Source organism: Coturnix japonica, chromosome 1 (assembly GCF_001577835.2).
Source record: "Coturnix japonica isolate 7356 chromosome 1, Coturnix japonica 2.1, whole genome shotgun sequence".
NCBI lineage: Eukaryota > Metazoa > Chordata > Aves > Galliformes > Phasianidae > Coturnix > Coturnix japonica.
The window spans coordinates 128,474,271-128,501,782 of NC_029516.1; the positions used below are offsets into that span (position 1 = coordinate 128,474,271).

Sequence of the window (27,512 nt, forward strand, 5' to 3'; positions counted from 1 at the left end):
CCCCCTGCTGTGGGCAGGGCTGCCACCCACTGGATCAGTATGACCAGGACCCCCGGCCTGCCAGGCCTTGAACACCTCCAGGAGCTAAAATGGACAGGCTTCCAGTCCCAGCTGTGGCTCAGTACTATGTTATGAAATGTTGGTAGGGTCTAGTACTAAATGTGGAGGTTGGTGGCCATGCCTGTGGCAGGAGTGTTGGAGATTCATGATCCTTGAGGTCCCTTCCAATTTCTGTCATCCAGTGACTTTCTGTGGCACAGCAGTGGACATACATACACAGGCTGCACACCTGGATACCCAGTGCCTTAGCAGTGCTTACGGCTTTGTAGCACCATCCCACCCCACCAAAGCACATCATGTCTGATCCACCAGCTCATCCATTTGGATTAATTTCTGCTTTTTCCTCTGTAGCTCAACCTTGGTTGATCAGGTTAGGTCAAACTTGACGATCTCTAGTGGTGGCCTCCATCTCCTACAATCCTGTGTGATACTGTCACTATGTAACCATACAGCCCTTAGTTGTGCCCGGTTATAGGACGCTGAACTCCTTCACTTCTCACACCACAGTTAGATATCACAAACACTGGAGGACTTCGATGTGTACGTGTCTACAGTATAAAAAGCAGACACAAAGCAAGCTCCTCCGTGCCCTTTACACTGAGGTGACCCGGGGTTCGGTCACAGCTGCTCAGCCGCTCGGGGCGCTGCGGGTCTGCGGGATCTCTGGGCCATCCCTGCCCAGAACTACACCTCCCAGCAGCGCCGCTCCGGGAAGTGCTGCCTGGCCGCCGGAGGAGGCAGAAGTCCGCCCCCTTCCCTCCTTCCTTCCCTCCTTCTCTCCCCGCGGGATGCTGCGCTGAGCGGAGCCGACCGGCTACTCGCAGCCCCCCTCACGGGGACGCTCGGCGCTTGGTCCCGGCTTCCCCCGGCTCCTCGGCGGTTCGGTTCCGTCGGGGTTGGCCCTGTAAATGTGTAGCATATGGTGCGTGGCGCTGGGGGTCCTCGCTCTGGGCGCTGCAGTGAGCGGCGAGGGCCGGCTGAGCGCCGAGCACAGCGCAGTATGGGGGCCAGGGCTGCGCGCCGAGGCCGTGCTACCCGCTCGCTACTTCTACCTGCAGGCCGTGGACACCGAGGGGCAGAGGTAAGTGCGGCGGCTGTTCTCGCAGACTTTGCTCTTGGCTGATGGCTGGAAAACCGAGAGATCGATCGAAAAGTTACTTTTCCTCTGGTATTTGCCTCCCCACAGCAGGCATGTGGCGGTGTGACCTTCCCCGAGCTAAGCAGCTTCTGATGTGTTTGCAGGAAAGATTGGTCCAGCCAACAGTTTATGATTTGCGCCAGGGCAAGTTTAGGTTGGATATTAGGAAGAACTTTACAGAAAGGGTAGTTAGGTACTGGAATAGGCTCCCCAGGGAGGTGGTTGAATCGCCATCCCTGGTTGTGTTTAAGAGCTGTTTGGATGTGGTGCTCAGGGATATGATTTAGTGGAGGGTTCTTAGAGTTAGGGTACTATGGTTAGGCTGTGGTTGGACTTGATGATCTTCAAGGTCTTTTCCAACCTGGGTAATTCTATGATTCTATGATTTAAGTAGCTTTGTCAAATACATAACAGTAACTGAGGTGTTTAATTTACAGTTTAGCTATATGAGTGTCCTGCCTCTTTCCACTGTTAGAAATATGAGTGTTTCTCTCAAACATGGTGGCCCCAGATCAGTAGAGTCATTTAGGGTGTATGCTGTAGAACACCAGGTGGTGGATGCCCCATCCTTGGAGACATTCAAGGTCAGGCTGGATGGGGCTCTGAGCAACCTGATGGAGCTGTAGGTCTCTGATCACTGCAAGGGATTTGGACTAGATGGCCTTTAAGAGTCCCTCCAACTCCAGCTCCATGATTCGTAGGATTTATATACATAAACTTGTTAATAGGTAAACTTATTATGTTCAGAAGAAACATGTGGCTTTCCATTTCATCATCATACCTTCTCGTTTCCTTCTCAAGCAGGGCTGTGTGGCCTTATCCATGTATCCTTACAGGATGGGAATCAGAATTACTCTGATTCCATAGTGATTGCTCCAAGGTTAGGGAACGATTCTCAGTTCCTAGGTCCAGAATGATGCCTCAGCCACATCTCAGTCCAGTACTGGGACATGACGAGGTTCTCTGCATGTCTTCTGCAGCTTTCTATGGGAGATAAGTCCTGACCTCACAAGCTAGAGAGGAACTCAGAGTGCTCCAGACAGGCTGTCCGGCTGACCATATATAATATGTCTACTAAGTCCCATTTATTTCTGTGCTTTCTACCTTCAGGAAAATCATGCCTGCTTTGTGAACATTAGGATGTGCTGATAAAGACCTAGTACTGCTCAGTGAAGTTGCTGGATACCCGTCAGCTTTAAAAATAACAGAGAAAACTAAGAAAACTGTTGTGTGTTTACCTCTTGTTTAAGCTCTCGCTTACTGTTTTGGTAGGTTCACTTCATCGCCAGGTGAAAATGCATTCCAGGTGAAGATCACTGCTCCCGATGAGCAGTTCACTCGGGTTGGTGTGCAAGTGTTGGACAGGAAAGATGGTTCCTTCATTGTGAGGTATAGGATGTATGCAAGCTACAAAAGCCTGAAGATAGAAGTCAAAACCAAAGATAAACATGTTGCAAAGTCTCCATATATTTTAAAAGGTAAGAAGCAGCCACTCTACATAGACTTCATATTGTGGCTTTTTCTCAGAAACTGTATCCTGGAGTGTTTTCAAGGGTTAGCATAGAATTCTGCAGGGCCTCAGCACTTCTCTGTTGAGGACTATCAAGTCCCATTGAAATTATGGGCAATTTGTATTTGTCCTACACGTGCTATTCACTATAGTGAAAAGGAAGAAATGCTGTGAATCTAATTCCAAGCAAGTGGAGGGTTCAGATAGAAGCTGATGTAGACAGGACCATGTCTATTTAGAGCTGCTGAACATTTGGCCCTAAAGTACTAGTGCCCAGTGCCTGACTCTCCTTTCTGATCTCAGTGGCTTTATACTGTGACTTACTGAATAAGTAAAATAAAATAAAATAAAATAAAATAAAATGTTAAATGTGTTCCTAACAGGACCGGTTTACCATGAAAACTGTGACTGCCCCCAGGAGGAGAGCAGTGTCTGGCTGGAAGAGATGAACTGTCCTCAGGTCTTTCCGCAGATTCAAAGAGACTTAGCAAATTTTCCCGTTGTTGATCCAGATAAGATTGCAATAGAAATCCCACAGAGGTTTGGACAAAGACAGAGCTTGTGTCATTACACCATCAAAGACAATGAGGTACAGTATGGGTTGATCTGGAGTACTTGCAGGGTTTTGGTGGCAAGTGATACAATTAGGCTTCCTTGGCTGTTTCCAGCTGAAAGGCCTCTCATTATCTGACCTTCAAGAAACTTCTTTTGCTGGCTTCTCTGTCCTTGGAACTGAGTTATCTGCAGTTTGTATGTAAGCTATTAATATCTGCTCTGCTTTGTACAGTGCTTTCTGCCCATGTTACAACTGAAGCACAGTGAAGGTAAATTTCTTTTAGAGCAATCACTATGAGTACTGGGAACAGAACTAAGTCTCTTAAATAGCAGTTCAGTTTTCTGTTCTCTGTGGTATTGCTGTAGAGTGTCGTGATCATCCATCAGTGAACTCGGAGGTGAAGAAATACCACCTAGCTCAATTGAGATCAGAGCTACAGTCCTCTGTAATAAAACTGTACTTACTTCAGTAGCTTGATATGGAAGCTATGTGAACAGATACTAAGAACAGAGCTATTAATTGTGTCAGCCATTGTCTGATGTTGAAAATGCCAGACCAGTAAAATATTTGGGTTATTTTCAGGTTTATATAAAGACGTATGGGGAACATGTTGGCTTCAGAATTTTCATGGATGCTATACTTCTTTCTTTGACAAGAAAAGTGAGTATATCGATATAGTCCTTTATTCTGTATGTTCTAATTGATTAGACTTTTGCTTAACAAACACATTTTTAAAAGCATCTTGAAAGATAAGGCAGTTGGTATTGAACAACTTGGGTTTATCATCCTAAAATCAAGTGTGTTTCTTTCAAGTTGTATAGTTTTCTTCTATGACAAATATACACGTTAGCAGACTGAATAAATGAAAGAAATGTATTTTTTTTTTTCTGTATCACAGAATCACAGAATGACCCGGGTTGGAAGGGACCTCAAGGATCATATAGTTCCAACCCCCCTGCCTAGCAGGGCCACCAAACATACACATTTACTAGATCAGGTTGCCCAGGGCCCCGTCCAACCTGGTCTTGAACACCTCCAAGGACGGGGCATCCACAACCTCCCCGGGCAGCCTGTTCCAGGGCCTAACCACTCTCCTAGTGAAGAACTTTCCCCTAACATCCAAATCTTCCCCCTAACATCCAAATGTATGCTCAGAATTAATATTCTATTAGATCGTGCCACTGAAAAGCAGTTGGTCTACTGTGCTAAAGAAACAAATTTAGCCTGTTGAATGGTTCTGTCACTGAGCCAGTTCCTCAGGGACTGGTGCTGGGACCAGTGCAATTGAACATCTTTGTAGGCGACATGAACAGTGGGACTGAGTGCATCCTCTGCAAGTGCAGATGACACGATAGAGGGAAGAGATGCTATCCAGATGGACCTGAACAGAAAGATGGGCTCATACCAACCTCATGAAGCTCAACAAGGCCAAGTGCAAGGTTGTGCGCTTGAGTCGGGGCAATCCCAAGCACAGATACAGGCTGGGAGGAGAATGGCTTGAGAGCAGCCCTGAGGAGAAGGATTTGGGGGTGTCAGTTGACGAAAGATTCAACGATTCCATGATGTAGATAAAATGTAACACATAGTTTTTCTATGCCCGTTATAACCACTAGATGGCACTGTACTAATAAAGTTAAGTGACGAAGGTTAGAAAGAATAGCCAACCCAGTCTGAAATGAAGGCATACGAATCCTTTTCTGTCAGAGTGCATACTGAAGACAAGAAGTATTGTTTTGGGTCTTTGTCTTTAGAATTTCTGGATGTCTCTGCTGAGTTATGAGAGGAAAACATCATCGATCATTTGGAGGGTTTTTATATTCAACACATGATTAATTTCTCTGTAAATTTAATTAGAAAATCAGTGAAACTTATTCTATTCACAGAAGAACTTTGAAATGTTAGACTGTAACCAGCCATTGTGCAGTGAAGAGTAAGGGTGTTTTATGAGGAGAAATGCTTTGAGATATTTATATGTGGTGGCAAGTCAGCAGTGGGTTTTAATTCTATTTTTACACATGCATGTATATTTTAATATGAGAATTTGTGCCTCCTTTGTGTCTAGGTGAAAATGCCAGATGTAGAATTTTTTGTCAACTTGGGGGATTGGCCTCTGGAGAAAAAGAAACCCCCACAGAACCTGCACCCTATCTTCTCATGGTGCGGCTCCAGTGAATCAAAAGACATTGTCATGCCAACATATGACTTGACAGATTCGGTTTTGGAGACTATGGGACGGTAAGAAACCTTTTAAGTTGCTCACAAAGTTCACAATGAATGTACTTCCAAAAAGATATTTTCAGTAAGTTAACTGCTTTACTTATTTATTGAGATGTTGGCATACTGCAGGTAGGCAATAGCTGTGTGGTCAGTATCTTAGCATTGATCAATTTGTGCGTTATATAACATTTAAAATACACAAAAACAGCACTTAAGAGTGTATTTTTAAAGGTAGATACTTTGTTTGCTTCCCTTGTTTCACCTGAGTGAATATGATGACCAGGACTCTTCCTGATTTTTCTAGAACACTGTGCCTTTCATAGTTCTTTGTAGCCAGAATTCTCAACCAAGGATCTGCCATCTCCCTCTCAGTTTACTGATGGTAACAACCCTGGTGTTGTCTTGGAGCACTACAAAATCAGCTTCTAAGATACCATCGTTAGTTATTTTTAGCCTATTTATCGCTGCAGTGCATTAAATTTGGGTTTCTAGCCTTTGCTTACCCCCCACACCCATAGTTTATGTGCCTTAATTCAGCAGGGTTTTTAAATAAAGTAAATATAATCTATTAAGCTAGTTACATACAAACTTTGTTTTGGACTAATCACAGCTGCCTCATCACCATTATCAGTTACTGCATAACCCTCCATCACCCATCTGTCTGGCAATCATATCCACCTCTAGCCACTCTTTTCCGTGGCAGCTGATAGGTCCTCTTTCCACACACAGTGTTGTCACTGGTGTTGTTTTGGATGCTATCTTGGTATAAAGCTGTGAACTTGGTGGCCAGGAGGGAGGGAGGTGATTGTGCCCCTCTACTCAGCTCTTGTGAGACCCCATCTGGAGTACTGCGTTCAGGTCAGGGGCCCCCAGCAAAAGAAAGATACTGAGCTCTTGGAACAAGTCCAGAGGAGGGCCACTAAGATCACAGGGCTGGAGCAGCTCTCCTATGAAGAAAGGTTGGGGGAACTCGGCTTGTTTAGCTTGGAGAGTAGAAGGCTCAGGGGAGACCTCGTTGTGGTCTTCCAGTACTTGAAGGGAGTATATAAACAGGAGGGGAAATGGCTGTTTACAAGGGTGGACAGTGATAGGACAAGAGGGAATGGTTTAAAACTAACACGGGGAGGTTTAGGTTAGATATTAGGAGGAAGTTTATCACACAGAAGGTGGTGACACACTGGAACAGGTTTCCCAAGGAGGCTATGGATGCCCCATCCCTGGAGGCATTCAAGACAAGGCTGGATGTGGCTCTGGGCAGCCTGGTCTGGTGTTTAGTGACCCTCCACATAGCAGGGGGATTGAAACTAGATGATCATTGTGGTCCTTTTCAACCCAGGCCATTCTGTGATGATTCTATGAACTTTACATTCCTTATCTTTTTTATCACTGTAAGAATTACAATACACATATGGGTGTATTTAGGACATCTTTGGTATTTACCTATTAGTACTCAAGTTATTTCAAGTAACCGCACTTAAATAAATTAAAATCATATGTAAGAAAATTCCAGAGGCATCACCTTTAATCATTTCTTTTTCTTCCAGTGTCAGTCTGGATATGATGTCAGTTCAAGCAAATACTGGCCCATCATGGGAAGACAAGAATACCACAGCATTCTGGAGAGGACGTGACAGCCGCAAAGAGAGGCTCGAACTTGTAAAGCTCAGTAGAAAATATCCAGAGATTATAGATGCTGCTTTCACAAATTTCTTTTTTTTTAAACATGATGAGAACCTTTATGGCCCCATTGTCAAGCACATTTCATTTTTTGATTTCTTTAAGGTAAGACACTACTCATTTGTGTAGAATTAGGTTCTCAGCGTTTCCCATTATCAAATAACTTTGTAAATATTATTTATAATAAAATGATTTTAGTTTTTCAGCACAACACCAATGACAAGCATGAATAGGCATCCCTGAACCGGGATTAACTGCTGTGTAGCTCTTAAGATTGAGAATAATGATACTTGATTTACATCTGAAGGTTCTGTAGAACCTTTAGTAATCCAATAACTCCAAGTTCCTTTTTATTTCTTTTTCCTGATTCAGCGATCAGGACTACTAACATAACTAACATAGTGGGAAAATCAGTGGATGAAGTGGCACATCTACCCTCACATCCGAGGATGAGCGTCTAAGAATCCTGGACAACTTAACTGATGAAGAGGGCATCTCTGTGTACCCTGCACTGTGATGAATTCCAAACTAAATAACTAAAGCTACTTAAATACTGGTGCTTGCCTAGCCAATCCTACATATCTCAATATCAGCAAGTCAGTAATACCAGTGCCCTCAGATTAATACAATCTAACCAAGCTACTTGCATCTTGTCTGTTAATAACATATGGCCTTTTTTTTTTTTTTTTTTTTTCAGTATAAATACCAAATTAACATTGATGGCACCGTGGCAGCATATAGATTGCCTTATCTACTAGCAGGAAACAGTGTAGTGCTAAAGCAAGACTCCATCTACTATGAGCATTTTTATAATGAGCTGCAGCCGTGGAAACACTATATTCCATTTAAAAGTGACCTGAGTGATCTACTAGAAAAACTACAGTGGGCGAAAGAGCACGATGAAGAGGTAAAATACACGCTTAGAAGTACTCAGCAATGTTGCTGGACAAAATAAAGGAAGTAAAAGTGCATTTCTTTTTTCTAAGAAACCTATTGTTTCCTTCTGAAAGGACATCAGAGTAAGTGTCATCAATTGCATAAAAGTACTTTTTAAAGGTACACAGTACTGCACTTAGTTTGGAAACTATACTGTATTTCGGAGACTGCCTTACTTATAAAGTTAAGAATGCATAAAATTCTGGTCCTTTCCATTCATCGGTAAAAGATTTACATTTATCATTTACAGTGAGGGTGACGGAGCACTGGAACAGGCTGCCCAGGGAGGTGGTGGAGTCTCCTTCTCTGGAGATATTCAAGACCCGTCTGGGCGCCTACCTGTGTGACGTAGTGTAGGGAACCTGCTTTGGCAGGGGGTTGGACTCAATGATCTCTAGAGGTCCCTTCCAACCCCTACAATTCTGTGATTCTGTGTCCATTTCATGGACAATTCAGAGCAGGGACTTTTAAACATCAGATAAATATCAGTGCTAAGTTATTCTAAACTGCCATCGCTACACATGACCCTGGAATCAATCCCAGCACCCTGAAAGGATTGGTTTTACATAATTGTTATAAAAACTTTTATTATCTTTGACAGGCAAAAAAGATTGCAAAATCTGGACAAGAATTTGCAAGAAACAACCTCATGGGAGATCACATCTTTTGCTACTATTTCAAACTTTTCCAGGTTAGTATATTTTTAACTGCTACCACTACAGAAATAGAAATCCCAGAAGGAGAACTCTCACAAACACAGCTGCTAGAAATTGGCCAATCCAGTACTTGAAGCCACAAAGCATGCAGCAGCAATTAGGAACTTTGGTTGCTGTATAAGCATTGTTTGCAGTTGTTTCCTTTGAAACTCCTTAAGACGATGCTGGTGGTGTGAGAGAAGCACTCAGATCCTATAAATCTTGATTTAATCTGCAATAACATGTTGCTCACAATGATCAAAGAATTCCACATCAGACACACACTCCGTGAAGCACAGCTGAAAATATCTGTGCATTAGCACCAAGGTATTGAAACTGCAGTGAGGCACCCGAAGGGGGTTCCTGTCAACAGTTAAGTATCTGCTTACTCTTTCTGTGCCACAGTGTGGATGGAGTAACAGACTGTGTAGCTCTAGAATTTTTATGGAATTATTCAGCTGAGCTGTTGCACTATTTACAACCAAGTATATAATGTAATACATGGGTGCCTCCGGTGGCGCAGTGGTAGGAATGCTGCGTTGCAACACCGGAGTCCTGGGTTCAAATCCCCCCTGTGGCGCAAGTGGTAGAAGTGCCGCTCTGCTACACAGAGGCTCAAATCCCGGGGGTTGGACTCGATGATCTCTAAGGTCCCTTCCAACCCACACAAGACTGTGATACTGTGATATGTTTGTGAATTGATGTCACCTTCCTTTCTAAAACCTAGGAATACTCCCGTTTGCAAGTAAGCGAGCCAAAAATCAGAGATGGAATGGAGAAAGTGCAGCAGCCGGATGATGACCTTTTTCCATGTACTTGCCACAGAAAAAAGGTACAACACATCAAGTGTTAAATGTATAGTGCTGAATGCATTTAGTTCTGATTCAACCAGACTGGAACAATCATTGCTCGATACCACATAGTATCTATCAGTTACCGGGCTGTTAATGTCTTAGAAACATTTATTACTGTATTTGCAGGACTAGGAAGTTGAAATTTGAGTTTCCAATTAACTGAAAAATGTTTATTCTTTCTCTATTACAGACCAAAGATGAACTCTGACTGAAAGATTTCTATTCTTTTTTTTGAGTATTTACTTACATTCAAAATCACTTCTTAAGGAAAGAAGGAAAACATTAATTAAAACCTCATTGAATATTATGAAGTTTACTCTGCCATGATCTACATATAGAAGAAAACCAGCCACCACTTATTTCCTTTTTATCCAGCAGTAGCGATGGAGCCTTGTTCAAAAAAACACTACAATTTTTATATATTTTTTTTAAATAAAAACCGTGTTTGTAACAGTCATTTGTTACACTTCTGAGCTACTTTTCAAGTAGATACCCTCAGTAAACTGAGACAGACTATTCAGTATGCTAAGACTAGTTACAAGTATGTTCTCCAAAAGCATCCAGATAAAACCTGTAGATCTATTCCCTGGTATATGTACCCAAAGTGGCCTTTCTCAGACCATAACTGTGTTCCTTCTGAGAGAGGCAATATTCCCAAAGACAATTATCTGGGGTTTGTAAAGTATTTTTTAATCTGAAGCAAAAATACAGCCTTTCAGAACACTATAGGTGTAGCAGATACAAAAATAAATAAAGAAAGTAGCATAGAGCACTGACTAGCAAAAATAAACCAGAGTCCCCACAGGAGCAGCCTCAGGCTGGAGCTGCAGCCCATGGAGAGGAGCCTGCAGTGGGGCAGGAGGGCTCTGGGAGCTCCCACCTGTGGGGACCCATGCTGAAGCAGTCCTCTCCTGAAGGGTAGGACCTGTGCTATGGAGCTGCATTGGAACAGTGCACGGAGAACTGCAGCTGGTGGGAAATCCACTCAGGGTCAGTTTGGGAATGATGGCATCCCATGGGAAGGACCCTACATGGAGCAGGGGCAGAGACAGACTATGGTAGAGCCAAAGAAACAAAACATTAGGGCCTAATGACAGTCTCCATACCATACTCTCCTGTGTCACTTGGGAATAGGATGTAGAAGGGGGTGAATGGGCAGTAGATGCTTAGGTTAAGCTCTGAGGCCTGCAATGTAAGGACAAGGAGCTGTCTGAGCAAGTGCTGAGGAGGACCATGAAGATGATCAGAGGGCTGGAGCATCCCTCCTACAGAGAAAGGCTGAGGGAGCTGGTTTTCCACTGACATTAAGGAGCTCAAAGTCATTTTATGAACACAGACTCATAGAATTACTCAGATTGGAAAAGACCTCAAAGATCATCAAGTCCAACTGCAGCGTAACCATAGTACCCTAACTAACAGCCCTCTGCTAAATCCTCTTCTGTTGGACTTGAAGTTGACTTTAAATTCAACCAAGTTTGAACATAACTCCCCCATTGAAAGTGAGGATTTATTTCCTCTGTAACACTGTCACCTTCAAACCTGTAGGGCTACTTTATGTTCCTTTAGAAATTGACTGTAAACATTCAGATATGTACTATGCTTACTACATGTTATTGTTGGGGGATGAGCATTCTTGAGGCATCTTGTGATGGAAGACTACTGTATCTGATTAACATGCCTAACTTTCATCTTCCTGTAAGAACCTCCAGGTTAGAACTGGCAATTCAGCCTAGAGAAGGTTGCGGGGTGACCTCATTGCAGCCTTTCAATACCTGAAGGGAACTTACACCCAGGAGGGGAGTGAACTCTTCGAAAGGACTGACAATAGCAGGACAAGGGGAAATGGTTTTAAGTTGAAAGAGGGAAGATTTAGGTTGGATGTTAGGGGGAAGTTCTTCACTAGGAGAGTGGTTAGGCCCTGGAACAGGCTGCCCAGGGAGGTTGTGGATGCCCCGTCCTTGGAGGTGTTCAAGGCCAGGTTGGACGGGGCCCTGGGCAACCTGATCTAGTAAAGGTGTATGTTTGGTGGCCCTGCCAAGCAGGGGGGTTGGAACTACATGATCCTTGAGGTCCCTTCCAACCCAGGTCATTCTGTGATTCTGTGAATTCACACAGTTCACAGCCATTCACACTGTAGCAGCAAGCTGAAAGCCATAAGAATGCTGAACAACCAGAGGAGGTTTTGGGGAACTCTTGGTAGTGGGAATGAGACAATCACCACAGAAGACAGCATCAAGATGCTTTGCTTAGGACCAGCCCAGCTATTTCAACTCGCAGGTACTAATGCAGCTGATAAATACATCGAAAGATTTGCTATCAAAATAATATTTGAAGATTTAAGAGACAACAACAATATTTACTTGGTAATGCAGAACATTAAATATTACATACTTTCCAAATGGAGTTACTAAAACTGTCCAGACTAATTTGATAGATTTTCCATCTTTCCTTTAATATGTTCTTTATTGTCTTAGATATTTTTTACACTCATAAAAAAACATTTATACTTTAGACCTTGGAAAGCCACTTGCTTTCAGTAACACACCTTCAGCTGATGTGCTGCTTTTAGGGGAAGCCAACTGAAGATACTACTTAACCACTGCAAGTCATTTGTGCTCCATTTCAATATTCTCTCTAAGCCAAGAAAAAACCTGTACATTTATTTCTTCCATGACATCATCTTCTGTTCGGCCTTTAACTGCCATCCCATGGTTTGCCTTATCAATCCAATGGATTCTTTTAGGGGCTTTCATTTTGCTCGCCACGCCTTCTAACAGTCGCTACAGGGCAAATAAGAATGAGAAAGTTAGAAAATCAGCTGCTATTCACAGTATCACAGTCTCGTGCAGGTTGGAAGGGACCTTAGAGATCATCAAGTCCAACCCCCGGGATTCGAGCCTCCTGTGTAGCAGAGCAGCACTTCTACCACTTGCACCACAGGGGGGATTTGAACCCGGGCCTCCGGTGTTGCAAGTGGCATTCCTACCACTGTGCCACTGGAGACACACAGGCGCCACTTAATTTGTAAAATCTATCATACTAAAAAAGGACAAAATGTTATAATCAGAATTATTTATTTACAAAAAGGTAAGTTTCCTAAAGCAGATAATCAAGCATGATCCAGACATGCTAAAAAGGAATCCGCTCAGGTTTCTCTAAATCCAATGAAGTTTTCTACCTAAAACTTCCATCAGAGGAGATATATATTTAGAAAAGACTGCTAATCAAAGTTACAGCTGTGGATACCAGTAAAAACATCACTCAGACTCATTCCTGTTCCTACACACTATGCTGTCACAGCAAGATTTACAAGGATACTCACTTTTTCACACATCTCATCTGCTGATCCTGAGACAAACAGCACCGGGCACCTGATAAATAATAAATCTTCATCCCGGAGCTTGGACTGCAGTTTTGGTCGATGCAAAGGGTACGATAAGCATATCAGACCCTGAATGAAGTCATCTTTATCACCATCCTGGCTAAGCTGACGTATCACAGAGGCAGCAGCTCGTGAGCCCATGGAACGGCCTTTCTCCCATATTAAAATAAAGGAAAAAAGTATATCTGCTATCACATCATCTGCATTCTTAGCGTTGACAACTTATAAAACCAATCGATATGAATGTATTTAAGTGAACCGGTAGTACAAAATGCTACATATACTTATCTACTCCATGAAAAGTACAGAGTCTAAATTTAACCTTTTTCTGCTAAAGACAATTGTCTGGTTGTAATGATTTCATTTTAAAAAGAAAGAAAAAGATAAATTAACAGGGATCCTTTGCAATACTGAGAAGAACAGCAGTCTTTTCCATTGGTGGGGGAGAGGGAGAGAAAGAGACAAGTTCAACGCTACAGCCCCCTGGAATTTCAAACAACAGTGCAATTACCTTGCATTGATTTTTTATTTTTTTTCAAACAGCCTTAAAATTCATAGAACAAAACACAAGTTTGATGCTCCTTATTAACAAAACTAACCCAACAACTGTTCATGCACACAATAAATCTCAACTTAAATGCAAAAAGGGTTAAAAAAATAAATAAAGAATGAACCTGTAAACATGAGGTCAGTTAATAACAAAGTGGATATCAAAATATCTCCTCAAAGAAGAAGCAAACGAGCTGACAATGCTCTATAATTGAGTGTCAGAAGTGGTTGATTCCAGTGGCATTAACTTGCATCAGGGCAGATTTGGTTTCGCTTAGTCGGGCAACATTCTAAGTTTCCAGTATCAAGTTATTCCTAGTTACCCCCATCTACTTCCCTTTTTCACACAATGTAGCTGATATTCTATCTGCCACTAGAATTATACATTGAAATTATACATTGAAGGGACCTCAAGGATCATGTAGTTCCAACCCCCCCGCCTGGCAGGGCCACCAAACATACACATTTACTAGATCAGGTTGCCCAGGGCCCTGTCCAACCTGGCCTTGAACACCTCCAAGGACGGGGCATCCACAACCTCCCTGGTCAGCCTGTTCCAGGGCCTAACCACTCTCCTAGTGAAGAACTTCCCCCTAACATCCAACCTAAATCTTCCCTCTTTCAACTTAAAACCATTTCCCCTTGCCCAGTTAAAGAGCTTGTAGGACACCTAAATCCAGATCTCTAAATGGGCTTGGCACATATGTTCCCACTGCAATCAGTGGACTTGTAGTCAATTTACAGAGATTACAGAGCATTCAATTCTCTGTGAAGATGCTTCTAACTGAACTGCTCTGTCTAGGCAATACTGACCAGTGGGAGTTTTTTCAGCTTGTGCCCATGTTAGACACCGAGCTTTTAGTGCCTCCTGAAAAAAATGAAAGCTGCCACCCATATCTGTTCTTTCACTTCTTACCAAAGCAGGACAGACTCCTAAGAACGGAGAAATTAAGATCATTTTCATTACAATCAATATACAAGAAAATTACAGATAACAAAAACCATACCTGCAAGGAAGACACCTGAAAGCTTATAATCATCAGAAAGCTTCAAGTATTCCTAAAGAAATGCAACAAGAAACATTGCAGTCAAAATTAAGACAGCGATAAGGTTGAGCATTTTTGTTTGCTTGCAGACACTAAACACACTGGGAGGCACTCTCAGCACTGCAGGTTAAACAAGGGACAGTTATTAGAAATTACTTGATTTTTTTCCCATAAAAATCACCATATTATCAGTTGCAGCAAAAATGTAACAAGCAATTTCACACTAGCTCTCGGCAAAAGACTTCAGACAGCTCTCAGCAAAATTTCAGACACATCATCAAGTTACCAAAATGGTAAGCGAATCAAGTGTTAAGTGTATCAACTTACCTACCTACATACTCTTAGTTCAGCCAAATGCAAAACAAAGAAGTAATACAAATATCCAATCCTGAGGCTTAAGGTAACACATTTCCAACAAAAAATAAAGAACAAAAACATTTAAGAGACAGTCAGATAAAATTCAGCAGCATTTTTTTCTGTTTTCAAGTAATAACTTGGATGTTATCTTAGCAGAGCTCCTTACATTACCTTTACATATCAGCATATTAATATAAACTCAATGACAACACTCTGTCTCCACACACACACACACAAAAGAAAACAGACCCACATTAAGACTAGCCAAGTCCAACTTCAAGGTAACATACAACTGTGTAATATAATTACAGTGACATCATGAAAATTAATTCCTCAACTGAATTTAGTTCTACAATGGGAGCATCTGATGCTGGATACAAAGTGCTCAAGCTACATTCTTATACTTTAGTAAAAATAGCTAATCAGGTGCATTTCCACTCCCTCCTCCATGCTCCAGAACAAGACTCTAGGCTGATACTACTACAGCAAAACATTGCAAATTTAACAAAATCTGGGTATATAAAAACATTCTAAATAAAGTAGTAGCAGCAGAAATAGATAAACATGGCCATATAACAATTGAAATTGATTCTGAAATCAAAGAGTACTTAGATTCCAGGGATCTCATACACTACACTCAACTACGCCAACCGCTTGCTTCAAATTCTCCTTCATCTGTCCCCTACACATCTGTCCTCCTGCATGTCTCCTTGAAGTCTTCTTCTCTCATTCCTAAATCTACAGAGATCCAGAATTCCAAGCTCAGCTTCCTTCCTCTGAAAAACCTCTCCTAAAGCCATATATTTTCACTTACCCTCCCCAGCCAAACCTTTCTTCACTACCTACCTCCCATTTCCAGCCTTATCAAATTCTTTCATCTTTCCCACCTACAGATTTCCCCACAGAACTCTCTGTTGCCCTCTTCAAACACTTTTCTCAAGCTTTCCTTTCTCTCCTTGAGCTCATATGAGAACTGTCCCTGCTCTTTTTGCACATGGGCACTGCTCCATTGAGCTAACTGTATCAGCTATCACTTCTCATCTTCCCATTGTTGCTTGACTAATCTCTGATGGTAACTTAAGAAACCCAGAAGCAGAGAGAATGTAAATATATTTATATATTTAGATATATACGTAAATTCTTTGCATCCATGGATCTAAGCTTTGGCAGAATTTGATCACTTCTTACCACAACTGTTTTGTAAGCTTTCGTCCTATAAGCAATGTTAAGGCCTTTACAAGTAAACCGCAGGCACAGAATTCCCTGCGATGCAAGGTAGGCTGACAAAGAAACTAACTGAGGAAAATTCATATCTCCTCCAGCTCCATGTGTAAGAATCACTCCATATCTTAATTTCTTCCTTGGGACATTAAAGATAGCATCAAGTTGTTTGTTTCCAAAAGGTATTTTCACTTTAACCTGCAAATGAAACAGAAAAAAAAAAGTCATCAAGAAGAAAAAGTTATTTTTTCCAGTCTGCACATTATGATGAAGAATACTGGATAATAGTTGGGGGGAAAAGATTACAAGTTCACTCTTATTCCCTCTGTTTAAGAGTACTGGATGGGTAACTACATATGGCTGGACTGGGCTCTGAGCAACATGATCTAGCTGAAGGTGTCCCCATTCATTGCAGGGACACTGGACTAGATGCCCTTCAAAGGTCTCTTCCAACTCAAAGGATTATACAATTCTTCGAAAAGACTAAACTGGAATATTATAGAAAATAGTTTTGAGTGCACTTGTTTTAGATATTACAAACAATCATAAGAAAATAACAAATAAGTGCTGGGTTTTTTTTTTTCACTGAGTATTCAGTCACAGGTTTCATACATGTTTTGTAACTGAAATTCTAAGATGAACTAAGGCACTTGCTTTTTAATTGGCATCCAAGCCCACAGAAATGCAAAATACAAAGACACATTTTGATGTTTCCAAGACACACAGCAGTAACTGCTCAACAAAGAGGCAGGCTGCATACTGTCACAGACTGATTTTTCCCCAGGAACAGGGCAGAGACAACCTAAATACAGTTAAAACCAGCATCATGCTGCCTGTCCAGAAAACACCTGGACAAGCTGATGATGATCTTCATACAGAGGGTGGTGACACACTGGAATCCCCATCCCTGGAGGCATTCAAGGCCAGGCTGGATGTGGCTCTGGGCAGCTCAGTCTGGTGGTTGGCAACCCTGCATATAGCAGAGGGTTGAAACTAGATGATCATTGTGGTCCTTTTCAACCCAGGCCAGTGTTTGATTCTATGATATGTAAGGCCAGCTGACAAAAAGGGGGCCAGAAAGCACGCATAGAACCATATGCACTAGAACTCTCAAAAGTAAAGGAAGGCTGGGATAAAAAGCCTGTTCTGCACCACAGCATGCCCTACTACCACTGCTGCCCAAAGTGTACGGTTCTCAGTGGGCACATACAGAGAGTGACAGAGGTCTGAATGTCCAGCGCTTCTGCTTCTTGTCTACTGGGACGTTGCTCACAAATCTCCTGCACCTCTGAGCCTGACGCTGCTCCTTTCAACATTTTCCACCAATATCAAAAACTCCGGATCTTAAGCGCTGGAGAGGAGAGGGAGGAGTGCCGGCCATACCTCTGCGTGCCCACTCATTTCTCTCCGAGGGGTTGAGGTGCATCCAAGCTAAGGCTGAGGCACAAAACCCGGCCGAGATTTCAGGAGACAACCCACAACACAACACCCCTGCAACAGAAAGAGCGCATGCACGGAAGAATCAGTCCCTGGTATGATCCCGCCCCATGTTGAGTGACAGCTCGCCTCCCCAATCATCATCCCTTGGTAACTCAAGGCAACGCTTGTGGTATTTATGGATTAAGTATTTCACGGATACGTTCAAAATAGTGTTCTAAAATTGCTTGGCAATTGGTCAGTTTGCTTTCATTAGCAAAGCAGCGTACAAAATGCATGTAGGTTAGGACTCCTCCTCAGCAGCCAGCTCCTCAGACCCAGGTATTCAGTCCTTCTCAGAAAGTCCATCTGTAACTGCAGGCAAGAAGGTCTAAACTCCTCTAAACCTTATTTATTTCTCTTATTCACCTTATTCTTATTTTTGGTTTTAGAGCATTCATTGTGGAACACATATCACATTAAATCACATTTAACTCCTTCCCACTGGAAAAGTGTTTTCTTCTGCTTCCCATATCTGGTATCGGATCGCTTCCTATTTTCTCCATCACTTTCTTAACCCCATCTTCAATACAGTACTTAAAACTCCTCTACATATACACAGTGTTCAAGGGGGAACATATAACATTTTTAGGGGAACATATAAGCAGATTCTGATTGATTTTCACCTATGCTGAGTAACTCCTCTGAAATCTATGTGTTCATGACCAGGGGTCTTTAAAATTGGACTGTTTTTTCTTTACACGCTTAAATATGAATTTCATTTCATAACCTTAACCTTACATCACTTCTGGAAATAGAGGTTTATTCTCAAATCAATATATGATGCTCAATAATCTAAATTTATCATCAAATATGAAAATTATGACAGATATATGGTTTGATGTGTGTCACTGAGAATATATGTTGTGTGTTATAATAACATATATGCTGCTGTAGGCACCTGTGACGGATTTGATATGCCAAAGACAGCTGGGTTTGAAGAAACAATGGCAGTTTATCAAAGAATGACATTATCCAGAATCTAAACTTGGAACTTGTTAGATTTTGGGATTGCATCACACAGATGCTTATATTCTGCTGTTAGTAATGTCATCTGCCAACAAAGTCAGTGAGCTTCTTTGTTAGAGCTTCATTTGAGACTAATCAGAAGGTGAATTACTACAGCTGAACTTAAACCTTTTCTGCTAGTTGTAATTTTGTAATTAATAAATAAGCTATTGTGTTTACTGGGTGATTTGACCATTTCACATTGATAAAATTACTGTTTTGTTGTTTTAGTTTTCACTGGGATCTCAGCTTACTCATTGCATCCATCATTAATTAGCTTTACCACACTCCTGGGAAAGACATTTGGCTTTGTAAGTGTAGTGCTAAACAGGAGGGCTATACTTTGAGTAGAGATGTGCCATCAAAATATGTACTTCTGGGATTGCAAATTTTGGACCTTATACATTTCTCTTGGTCTTCATGAGGGATTTTGTGTCTTTCATTATTTTTGATCAATGCAACCACTTCATTTTCAAGCAGCAGCTGCTACAGTTCATTAGTACACTGAGCTGGGGATTGCTGGCAGGAGGTAATCCTGGCTATTCTTTCCTTGGCTGTCAGCAAAGTGACCTGGCTAGGAAACAGTGGAACAAACTTTTCTGCTCCACTGCTGCATTAGAAGAATTAATACTTTTGGCACGCTCATCTAAGCTGCAAATGCTAAACTCTGTTCCTTACATGTTTTCATTCTGAAATTTCACTCCATTTCTATCTATTGCTCTTAATCAGATAAATAAGCACGTTCAGGAATGGTAACAAACACTGTTGTCACTGCTAGGGTTACCTTCATTTGAACATTATATGAACATTAAGATATGAGACATTTAATTCTCACTCCAAAAAAAACAACAAACTAGTACCCCCTGTGGTTTTGTCATCAGCAAAACAAATGAGTTACCTATTTAGATGTTATTGCTACTTATAATTTTAAACACTGCATTACAGACCCTAAGCATGAGAACTCGGAACATTTTTCTTCTCACTGTAAGTTCCTAGGCCATTTTCATTTGCATTAATAAACTGACTCATTCTAAGTTATAGAAAATGATATTATGCCTCTCTAACTCACACAAAATCACTTAGATTAGAAAATAAAGTATTTTATTTATTCCTAAATTGTCAGAGCATAGGCAATGCCTGTGTAATCCTGAGCATGCAGCAGATGTCTATCATATCTTCCACAGTTACCATTTCTCCAGATCATTTATTCCACTTATGAAAACCACTGAATTAGAACCCTGCTATCCAAAGTACTCTATCAACCCCTCTCAGTATCACGTCACCTGTCAACTCTATCATCGACTTGTTTTTTACAAGTGTACTAAACATTTTTTCAACAGCTACCTGCAAAGCAATAGTTGAGTATGATGTTAATGATCACTACTCCAATTATTTCTGTTCTGTAGTTTTAGTTGCAAAATTTATGAAAGAGATTAGGAGAAATTTGAATAACATATGGTGACCAGCCTAAGATGCTCTTTGAGTAAGGCTGAAACACCTCATCTGACAGTGCTGTTTCCATCTTGTACTGGAAGTCAGTCAGCTAGAACTCAGCTGAGATTAATGGGTCAAAGCAAATATAAAATCATATAGAAATGGCTTTTAAAGCAACTTCAAAGTCTTTGGTAGTCTGGAAGAGGATATCATTTAAAATCAGCAAGTTAGAAGAGGAGAGGGCAGAGAGCAGAAGAGAAAGTAGAATATGACTATTAACTCCAACAGGGCTCTCTTAAGAGACATGAACACCACAGGATCACTCAGGCTGAAAGGGTCCCCAGGAGGTCCAACATCCTGCTCAAAGCAGGGCTGGCTGCAAGATCAGACCAGGTTGCTCAGTGCCTTGTCCAGTCAGGTCTTAAAAACCCCCAGGGACAGAACCTGCACAACCTCTCTGACCAAACTTCTCCAATACTTAATTATTCTCCCTATGAAATTGCCTTCCCATACATCTGTAGTCTTACAACCCTGAAATTGCACTGTGTTTTGTCTTAGGCCTCAGGCTGTGTTTTGTCTTAGGCCTCAGGCTGGGTGTTAATTTACTGGCACAGGCTTGTCAGAGCTTTGTCTAAACTTCTCCTCACCTTCCTAGACATCTGTTTCAGCTTGTAGCAACAAGCATATAACAAACAAGTGATCATTAACTTACCTTGTTTTAGCTTTTTATAAGCTTTGTAAATTTGTGTTGTGTAAACTTCTTGTCACATAGCTTTGTGTTAATGTAGCAATGATAGGCAGTTGTTTTGCATAGGTTGAGCTGTGATTTTATTAAAGTGCAGTGTATGGGAGTGAATAACTGATAGCAGGGGCCTTCAGAGCACAGACAGGAGAATGCTGGAGGCGCCAGGGCTATAAACAACTCACAGATGGCAATTACTGGGCATCAGAGAAATGCAGTTGTGTCAAACTTAGAGATATCGAAGGCAACAAAGGCATAGATAAAACACACCATAAGTGGTAAATGTAGGTGTACCGGGCAGTAACAGTCTTATGAAGAGAGTATAAAGTGTGTTAGCAAACCTATAAAAATAACTTTGAGTGGATCCCAAAGTGAGAAAGAAGGCAACAACAACGCTCTGAAAGATTTGAGATAGTAACCTCTCATGGTATCACCTGTGACTGAGTGAATGCTTTCGCTTAATAAACAAACATTGCCTCTGTATACCTATGTTTGCTGGCACAAGTGTAGTTTGGGGCACTATCTCATAGCAATAAATGTTCTGTATCTCTATTAAATTACTTTTGTAAGCCTCTTTGTAGGCCTTATTCCCATGGGTATCCTTTTGGGATCGGTTTTTTATCTTGAATATCATTTTGTTGTTTTTAGACTATGTTACTATCCTTCCTAAGTCCTCTTTATCATTTCCTACTGTGCATTCTTTTTTTCCCCGTATTCTCCATCTCAGCCAACCACAGATATAATATGCAGTGTATATTAACTTATCTCCCAAGTAAGGAAAGGCTCTACATAAGGCTAAACCTGATAACAGTTTCTCTGATACAACACTGAATGTGTCCTGACCTATTTATTTTTTAAGCTTATTGCTCTGTGAAGTTAATAATATCAGGTATTCTGACTTCTACTTTAAGTAATAGGATGCATGTCAAAAAATCTGCCTTCCTTTTACGAGGATTAGTGCCAAGTGGTATTAATCGCTTCCATGAAATTCTGCAGGGGCAGATTCCACATGACAACTTTCAGCTTCAGAAATGTTTGGCACTTCTTTTCCTCAGCACTTGTAAATCAATAGATTATATGACATGAATGCTTAGAAGAAAGATGAAACAGGACTTCATCCACAGTGAATGCTTCAAAGATCCCATGCTATCACACAGGTTTTATTTATTAGGGACCAGTCGTCCCAGTTATAACCCCTAAAGTGGGCAAGCAGCCTTGCCTTGATCACCTTGTTACTTTAGCTAAGCCCAATCATTTACTTCGAAGACTGTATCAAAGATCACAGGTCCCTCATGTCTCTTCTGCAATCAAAATCATTAGATGAAAACAATTCAAAAGAAGTTCATTGCACTTTAGCCTTCTGTGAAAATGCTAAGGATAGTAACATTACACTTGAAGTTAAGAGAACATAGGAAATTTGTACGTCTTTGCCAATGGCAGCAAATCAGAGGATGCCTGAGCAATGACATCAGGCACAATGACCCTGCGGTCAAGAGGCAAGCTAGTGATAAAATCAGAAGGAGGAAAGCTTGGCAAACTGCATCATGTGTATGTTAACTTGATCTGGTGCACACAGCAAGGCTTTGGCCTTCTGCTTTATAGCATGATGGACAGGAGCAGAACTGATGAAAGGGGTGGTGAAAAGGGGACCTGGAAAAAGATCGGCTACAGTTTGGAATTTATAGTGCTATTTATTTTGTAGTTTAATTGCTGCTTTCAGTCATTCCAATTTATATACTTCAAAGGGAGTATTTTTTCCCTGTATTTTTATTTTTATTTATTTTTCTCATTTTCCAAAGTGAATAAAAAGTTTCTAGTCAGTGAGTTTAGAATTCCGCCCCTTAAGATAGCAAGTCAATTCCAGATTACAAGAGACCTATTCGTCCTCAGTTTGGACTGAGGTCAGGTAGACCAGTGTTGTACTATTTCAAAATTGGTCTTATGATCCAGTGATGTCATTCTGTGCTTGTAAACATTTTATTCTCTTGAATGCTAGGTTCTCATTGAGCTCTTGACCCCATCCAAATGGTGGGCTGAGATTACAGGCCCTCACACGGATTGTACCCAATCCAAAGCAGAAGTCGTATAACAGTTTTTATCAGCATAGATCAGATTAGTGAACTCATGAGATCAGTCAGCTATAGTGTCAAAGAAGAGTTGAAAAAAAATAATGCTTTTGTGTCAGTGTTGCACCAATGCATAATTCTGTTAAAACTCTTACAATTTTTATTTCAGTTTATTTTAGTGGAAACCATATAAAGCCTTTTATCTCCAGGACTAACTTCACAATACCACTTCTACAGTGTATTACCAGATTTTGCATGTGATAATCAAGTACCTTGATAGTTCTTCTTTGCTGCAATGTCCTGCTGGCATCTCTTTTTTTTTTCCAGAGGATTAAAATCACACCTTCCACACCTCCGGAGCTCTCGTCAGAGAGCTGTGACATTATTAGCTCTGAATATCTTGTGGACTACACATTGTCTAAAGCCTAAATGCAATTTTGTTTTTCACCCATTGCTAAACATAACAGCATATCAGATGTGGCACATTCCATGACTGCTTCCTTTGTACCATTTACTGTTTCCATAGTCAAACTGGGCACAGCACTTCTCTCTGGAAAGTATTTGCATGCATCTTTTTGTACCAGATGTGTTGAGATCTATCAGATGCCTTCTTGGGCAGTAAAAGGCCCACAGAGTGCATGGCACTCTGAAGAAGTGTGAATGGAGAATCACCTCCATACAGTGCCAGCAAGAATATAGAGAGGACCCTATGAGAAAAGCAGAAATTGTGGCCTTTTATCTTATAGAATGCATCAACCTAACCCTGCTGCATGCATTTTAGCTGCATCTACTGTGAATTTCCTGTGTTACAAAGACTTTGATATGAGTTTTCTCCTTCATCACACATGAGACAACAAATGCTGATGAGGTCTTTACCTGGCCATAGTACAACCCCCTCTGGTAACAGCAGTATCTGCTGCTGGCATGACAGATATCTTCAACTGAAGAAAAGTCTGATACTCACACTGACTTTAAGCCATGCTGTACCACAGCATGCTTGTTCACTCTTGCACTGATCAATTTGTTCAATTTGTTGTTTTCACATATTTCTTGTAAACCTATGTAAGAAAAAGGGCTGCAAATGGAGGAGCTGAAATATGTATGGCCTTTCCCAAATAAAGTCACCTAAGAATTACATCTCTTTTGAAGTAAAATCAATGGCTATTTAAATACTTTGAGCACAACACACTGTATCGAGGTAACACAGAGAAACTTAGAAACTCACACAATAGGTCTATTTAAATAATTCCTTATATCCTGAGCTATATCTATATCAGCGACTGAGGCAATACCAGTTTATACTCTCAAGCTGACAATCATTCTTGCTATTTAACTGTTGGTATGAGCCTTGGCACAGTTCTGGCTGATGCCAACTAGCCTTCTCCCAGTCATAACTTGGGACATAGCATGAGGATGAGGTTACCTTGTTTTTTTGCAGAGAAAGAGATGAATGTCATGGTTGCTTTCCATATCATTTCACCTATCTTTTGAATCAAAGCCCAAGACTTTTATTTACCAGAATGGACATAATCACTGATGAGGTAATTTGTAATTTCTGTTCTGTTGATATCTGACATGCACTCTAGTATCTGCGGAGAACTTATGACAGCAGTAGTCATGCTTGCAGAAACACAGCTCCAAACAGGGGAAGGAAGAGATTATGCCAGTTCCAAACAAACTACGTAATCTGTTAAAGTCCTTTCTGCCCTCTCCCTCTCAGTTATATTAAAGATCACCATTAATATGATGCTTGTTTCCACTGTGTCAAAGGGTAATGTGCAACTTTGTGTCTTCTTTTGAAATGGATTGTTTGTTTTCTAGTTGCACACACAGCACATGTTATTACATATTTATTTTTGTGTTTGTATGCTGAAGTATTTATGCTCCAAGTTCCAGTCACAGGGCTTGTCTGTATAGTAATGAATAATGTCTAATAAAGTTTAAGACTTACTTATATTTAAGTTCCATTCTGAGTTTGGGAAGTATCCCAAGGAAATTAACTGCAGCAAGTCAGAAACCAAGCTGGCTGGCAGCCCTCGCTATTGGGTACACTGACAACTGTGTGGAACCAAGCAATGACTTGCAGATCTTGCTGAGAGGTTTCTCTCCCCCTTTGGTCAAACACCTCAAGACTCTGGGAAGATGAAGGTTTCACAGCTTTATGGAGATTTACTCCTTTAAGTTCTTCTGCTTATGGGTTCTTTGTTTTATAATAATACTTCAAGTACACCACCAAAGTAGCAGCCATGCTCCCAAAGCCAATAAATCTTACAAGTTTGGTGTTCATATGGAAAGCCTATTGCTGGCTCAGGACACGGGAGCACATGGACTTCCTAGATCCTATGGTGTTTTTGTCTTAGCCACAAGAAATGGAAGAAATTAACTTCCCCCTGAACAACACAAGCCAGAACTTAAGTACCATTAATGCCCTATTTTGAGAGTTTAAATAACACTAGAAGTTGCAAGGGGAGGAGGTAGAGTTCATTCACTCTGAAGTAATGCTGGTGTTAATAGTTACAGGTGGAATGACCGGGAATCCATGCCTAGAAGTGTGTGATCTTGCTGATTTCAGTGCCCTCTCTGGAATGCTCTGAATAATCTCACATGACAGCTTTGAGAACTGCTGGATGTCTTGCTGGTCAGCTGCTCATTTTAGAAAATTATTCTTTGGGTACTCCCTGGATGGCAGAAAACTCCATCAAAACAGCATTTAGAAGGGAAGGAGCAGAGGTGCTGCAAGACCAGACAGAGGAGTGTCTGTAGCACCCTCGTTTCATATCAACACATAAGAAGCACCTCTAGGTTAGTAGCATAAAAACAGTAATATGCTCCATGGGACATGGAGCTCAGATTGAGTTGCTTTGTTCATTTGTGGGGTAGGTTCTGAAGCCCAGTCAGAACCCATGATGCCATGGGTAGCCAACAGTGTGTAGTATAATGAGCTTGAATGTGCATCCATGGGGCAGAAACACAGATCCAATATCTCCCTGGCATACCCGTCCATTGGGATCAATCCATCAGTAACATATAAATAGATGTCTTTGTGCAAGGGACACCACTTTTAAAAAAGGCATCTAAGTGTGTGACTTAGGCAAAATGTGTATTCCAAGTCCCAAGAATGCATCCATGGCACATCCTCTCATGCACTGCAAGTTTTCCAAGTAACCTCAGAAAATGCCTGCATCTTGGCAGGGCTGCATGTGTCAGTAGTTGTGTCCTAGGTTTGAGCATTCAGAAGCTGCAAGTTGTGTGTTCACAATGGGGAATATGCTTTTTTTTAGATATACTCCTCAGATCACTCTTAATATACATAGCGTTGGTAAGCAGCCTTGTGAGAAAAAGGTTGGCAGACCAAGGAGTTTATTCTGTTGATATCAAATCATATCTGAGGCCATATTTGAGATAAGGGCAGTCCAGATGTAACACAACTCTCTTCTGTGCCCTCTAGACCCACTTCCCTAACTGCTTGTAATGTCTAGGTGTGGAGGAGCCTCCCACACTGTCACATCAAAATCCCAAATCGTAGCTTGCTGGTACCTGGCCCAGTAGAATAATCAATTTTGAAATGATGCCAGAATATGATCAAGAAATTGTAGGAGAGACAAGCAAAGCAGTGCTGAGTACAGTTGCAGGAGAGGTCAAGAGCACAAGATAATCTCTATCATAGCCATGCCCAAGTGTCCCCTAGGCAGCTGAGGTATCCACAGAAGCCCAGCTGTATCGTGTCTCATATCTCTGGTTCCTTGGCTGGATCCTTCTTCCTTGGTGAAAGAGCGTGCACTATTTTGTCCACATCAGCCTGAAGTGATGTTACCAGTAGGTCAGGAGCACAGCCCGGCACTTTTCCCTTGTCATGTAATTTTAAGGAATGGTCCAGCACCTTCCCCTTCTTTCATTTTCCTTTCTACTGTGTTTGGAAAAAGTTCTTCTTTTGTGTGTTGAATCTAAATTGGTTCAGAGGGCTTCCAGGTGTCCCCAGCTCTCAAGATTTTTCCTAATCACAATAAGACTTAAGAGAGACTTTGTGCTGATGTAAAGGTCTAACAGTACTAGGCTCAACTGTTGGTGGAATAAGTCTTTGAAATTACAGTTTCCATTTTCTTCTGACTTCCAGGAGTCAAAAGCATGTTGTTTGGCCCCTGATGAGACAAGATATCCATATCAAATTGTAAAGTAGAAATGTAAGGTTATCACCCCTTCAGTTTGCCTGCCTCTGTGCATACCTACTTGAGCCTCTTCCAGCTTTCTTCTAGAGAAGAATATCACTTTTTTTCTGCCCCATGTGACTAGTTTTCTGCTCAGTCTGTTTTCTGCATTAGCCCATTGTGGTGTCACGGAAGCAGATGGGAGCACTGGGAGCATCACAGATGGCAGTTCCCAAAGAGACAGCACAACTTCAATCACCCTTGGGTTGCACATGGGAACACAACACAGGGTACAACATCTCCCACTTTCTCCGAGGGCAAAGGAAGGTACTGCAGCTCAGCTGACTTCTCAGCAAGGCAGAGACCCCAGACTTCTATTAGACAGCAAAGAAAGCAGCTATGTTTGCATGTGCCTGTAGTAGATTTAGTTTCACTGCTGCTTA

The 27,512-nt window shown here is 41.4% G+C and overlaps 2 protein-coding genes across 4 annotated transcripts; one reads left to right on the plus strand and one right to left on the minus strand.

The window, feature by feature from the left end:
- The first annotated feature begins 798 nt into the window (after positions 1-798).
- POGLUT2 (protein O-glucosyltransferase 2) lies at positions 799-10,100 on the plus strand. Its single transcript, XM_015851479.2, has 10 exons — positions 799-1,141; positions 2,471-2,676; positions 3,092-3,297; positions 3,847-3,924; positions 5,327-5,499; positions 7,026-7,263; positions 7,856-8,065; positions 8,696-8,785; positions 9,517-9,621; positions 9,834-10,100. The coding sequence occupies exons 1-10, from the start codon at positions 969-971 to the stop codon at positions 9,849-9,851; spliced, it is 1,497 nt and encodes a 498-aa protein (XP_015706965.1). The 5' UTR covers positions 799-968; the 3' UTR covers positions 9,852-10,100.
- On the minus strand, positions 8,651-27,244 carry TEX30 (testis expressed 30). Of its 3 annotated transcripts, none has more exons than XM_015851481.2 (6): positions 27,148-27,244; positions 17,582-17,689; positions 16,166-16,396; positions 14,582-14,633; positions 12,966-13,174; positions 8,651-9,021 (listed from the first exon to the last, which is right to left on the minus strand). In XM_015851481.2, exons 2-6 carry the CDS (start codon positions 17,597-17,599, stop codon positions 8,908-8,910), a joined length of 624 nt encoding a protein of 207 aa, XP_015706967.1. In that variant the 5' UTR covers positions 17,600-17,689; positions 27,148-27,244; the 3' UTR covers positions 8,651-8,907. The 3 variants fall into 3 exon arrangements, with proteins under 3 accessions (XP_015706967.1, XP_015706966.1, XP_032297902.1); XM_015851480.2 differs by lacking the exon at positions 8,651-9,021 and adding an exon at positions 11,971-12,423 and having other exon boundaries at positions 27,148-27,238; XM_032442011.1 differs by lacking the exons at positions 8,651-9,021; positions 17,582-17,689; positions 27,148-27,244 and adding exons at positions 11,971-12,423; positions 17,409-17,507.
- Positions 27,245-27,512: the final 268 nt, after the last annotated feature.

Excerpts from the sequence above, each read along its gene's own strand:
- POGLUT2 (XM_015851479.2), top strand. The coding sequence starts at position 969 with ATGTGTAGCATATGGTGCGTGGCGCTGGGGGTCCTCGCTCTGGGCGCT. Across the intron at positions 1,142-2,470 it reads GTGGACACCGAGGGGCAGAG|GTTCACTTCATCGCCAGGTG; the intron begins GTAAGTGCGGCG and ends CTGTTTTGGTAG. Across the intron at positions 3,298-3,846 it reads ACACCATCAAAGACAATGAG|GTTTATATAAAGACGTATGG; the intron begins GTACAGTATGGG and ends GGTTATTTTCAG.
- TEX30 (XM_015851480.2), bottom strand. Across the intron at positions 14,634-16,165 it reads AAGCTTACAAAACAGTTGTG|GAATACTTGAAGCTTTCTGA; the intron begins GTAAGAAGTGAT and ends GCATTTCTTTAG. Across the intron at positions 12,424-12,965 it reads CAGATGAGATGTGTGAAAAA|CGACTGTTAGAAGGCGTGGC; the intron begins GTGAGTATCCTT and ends TTTGCCCTGTAG.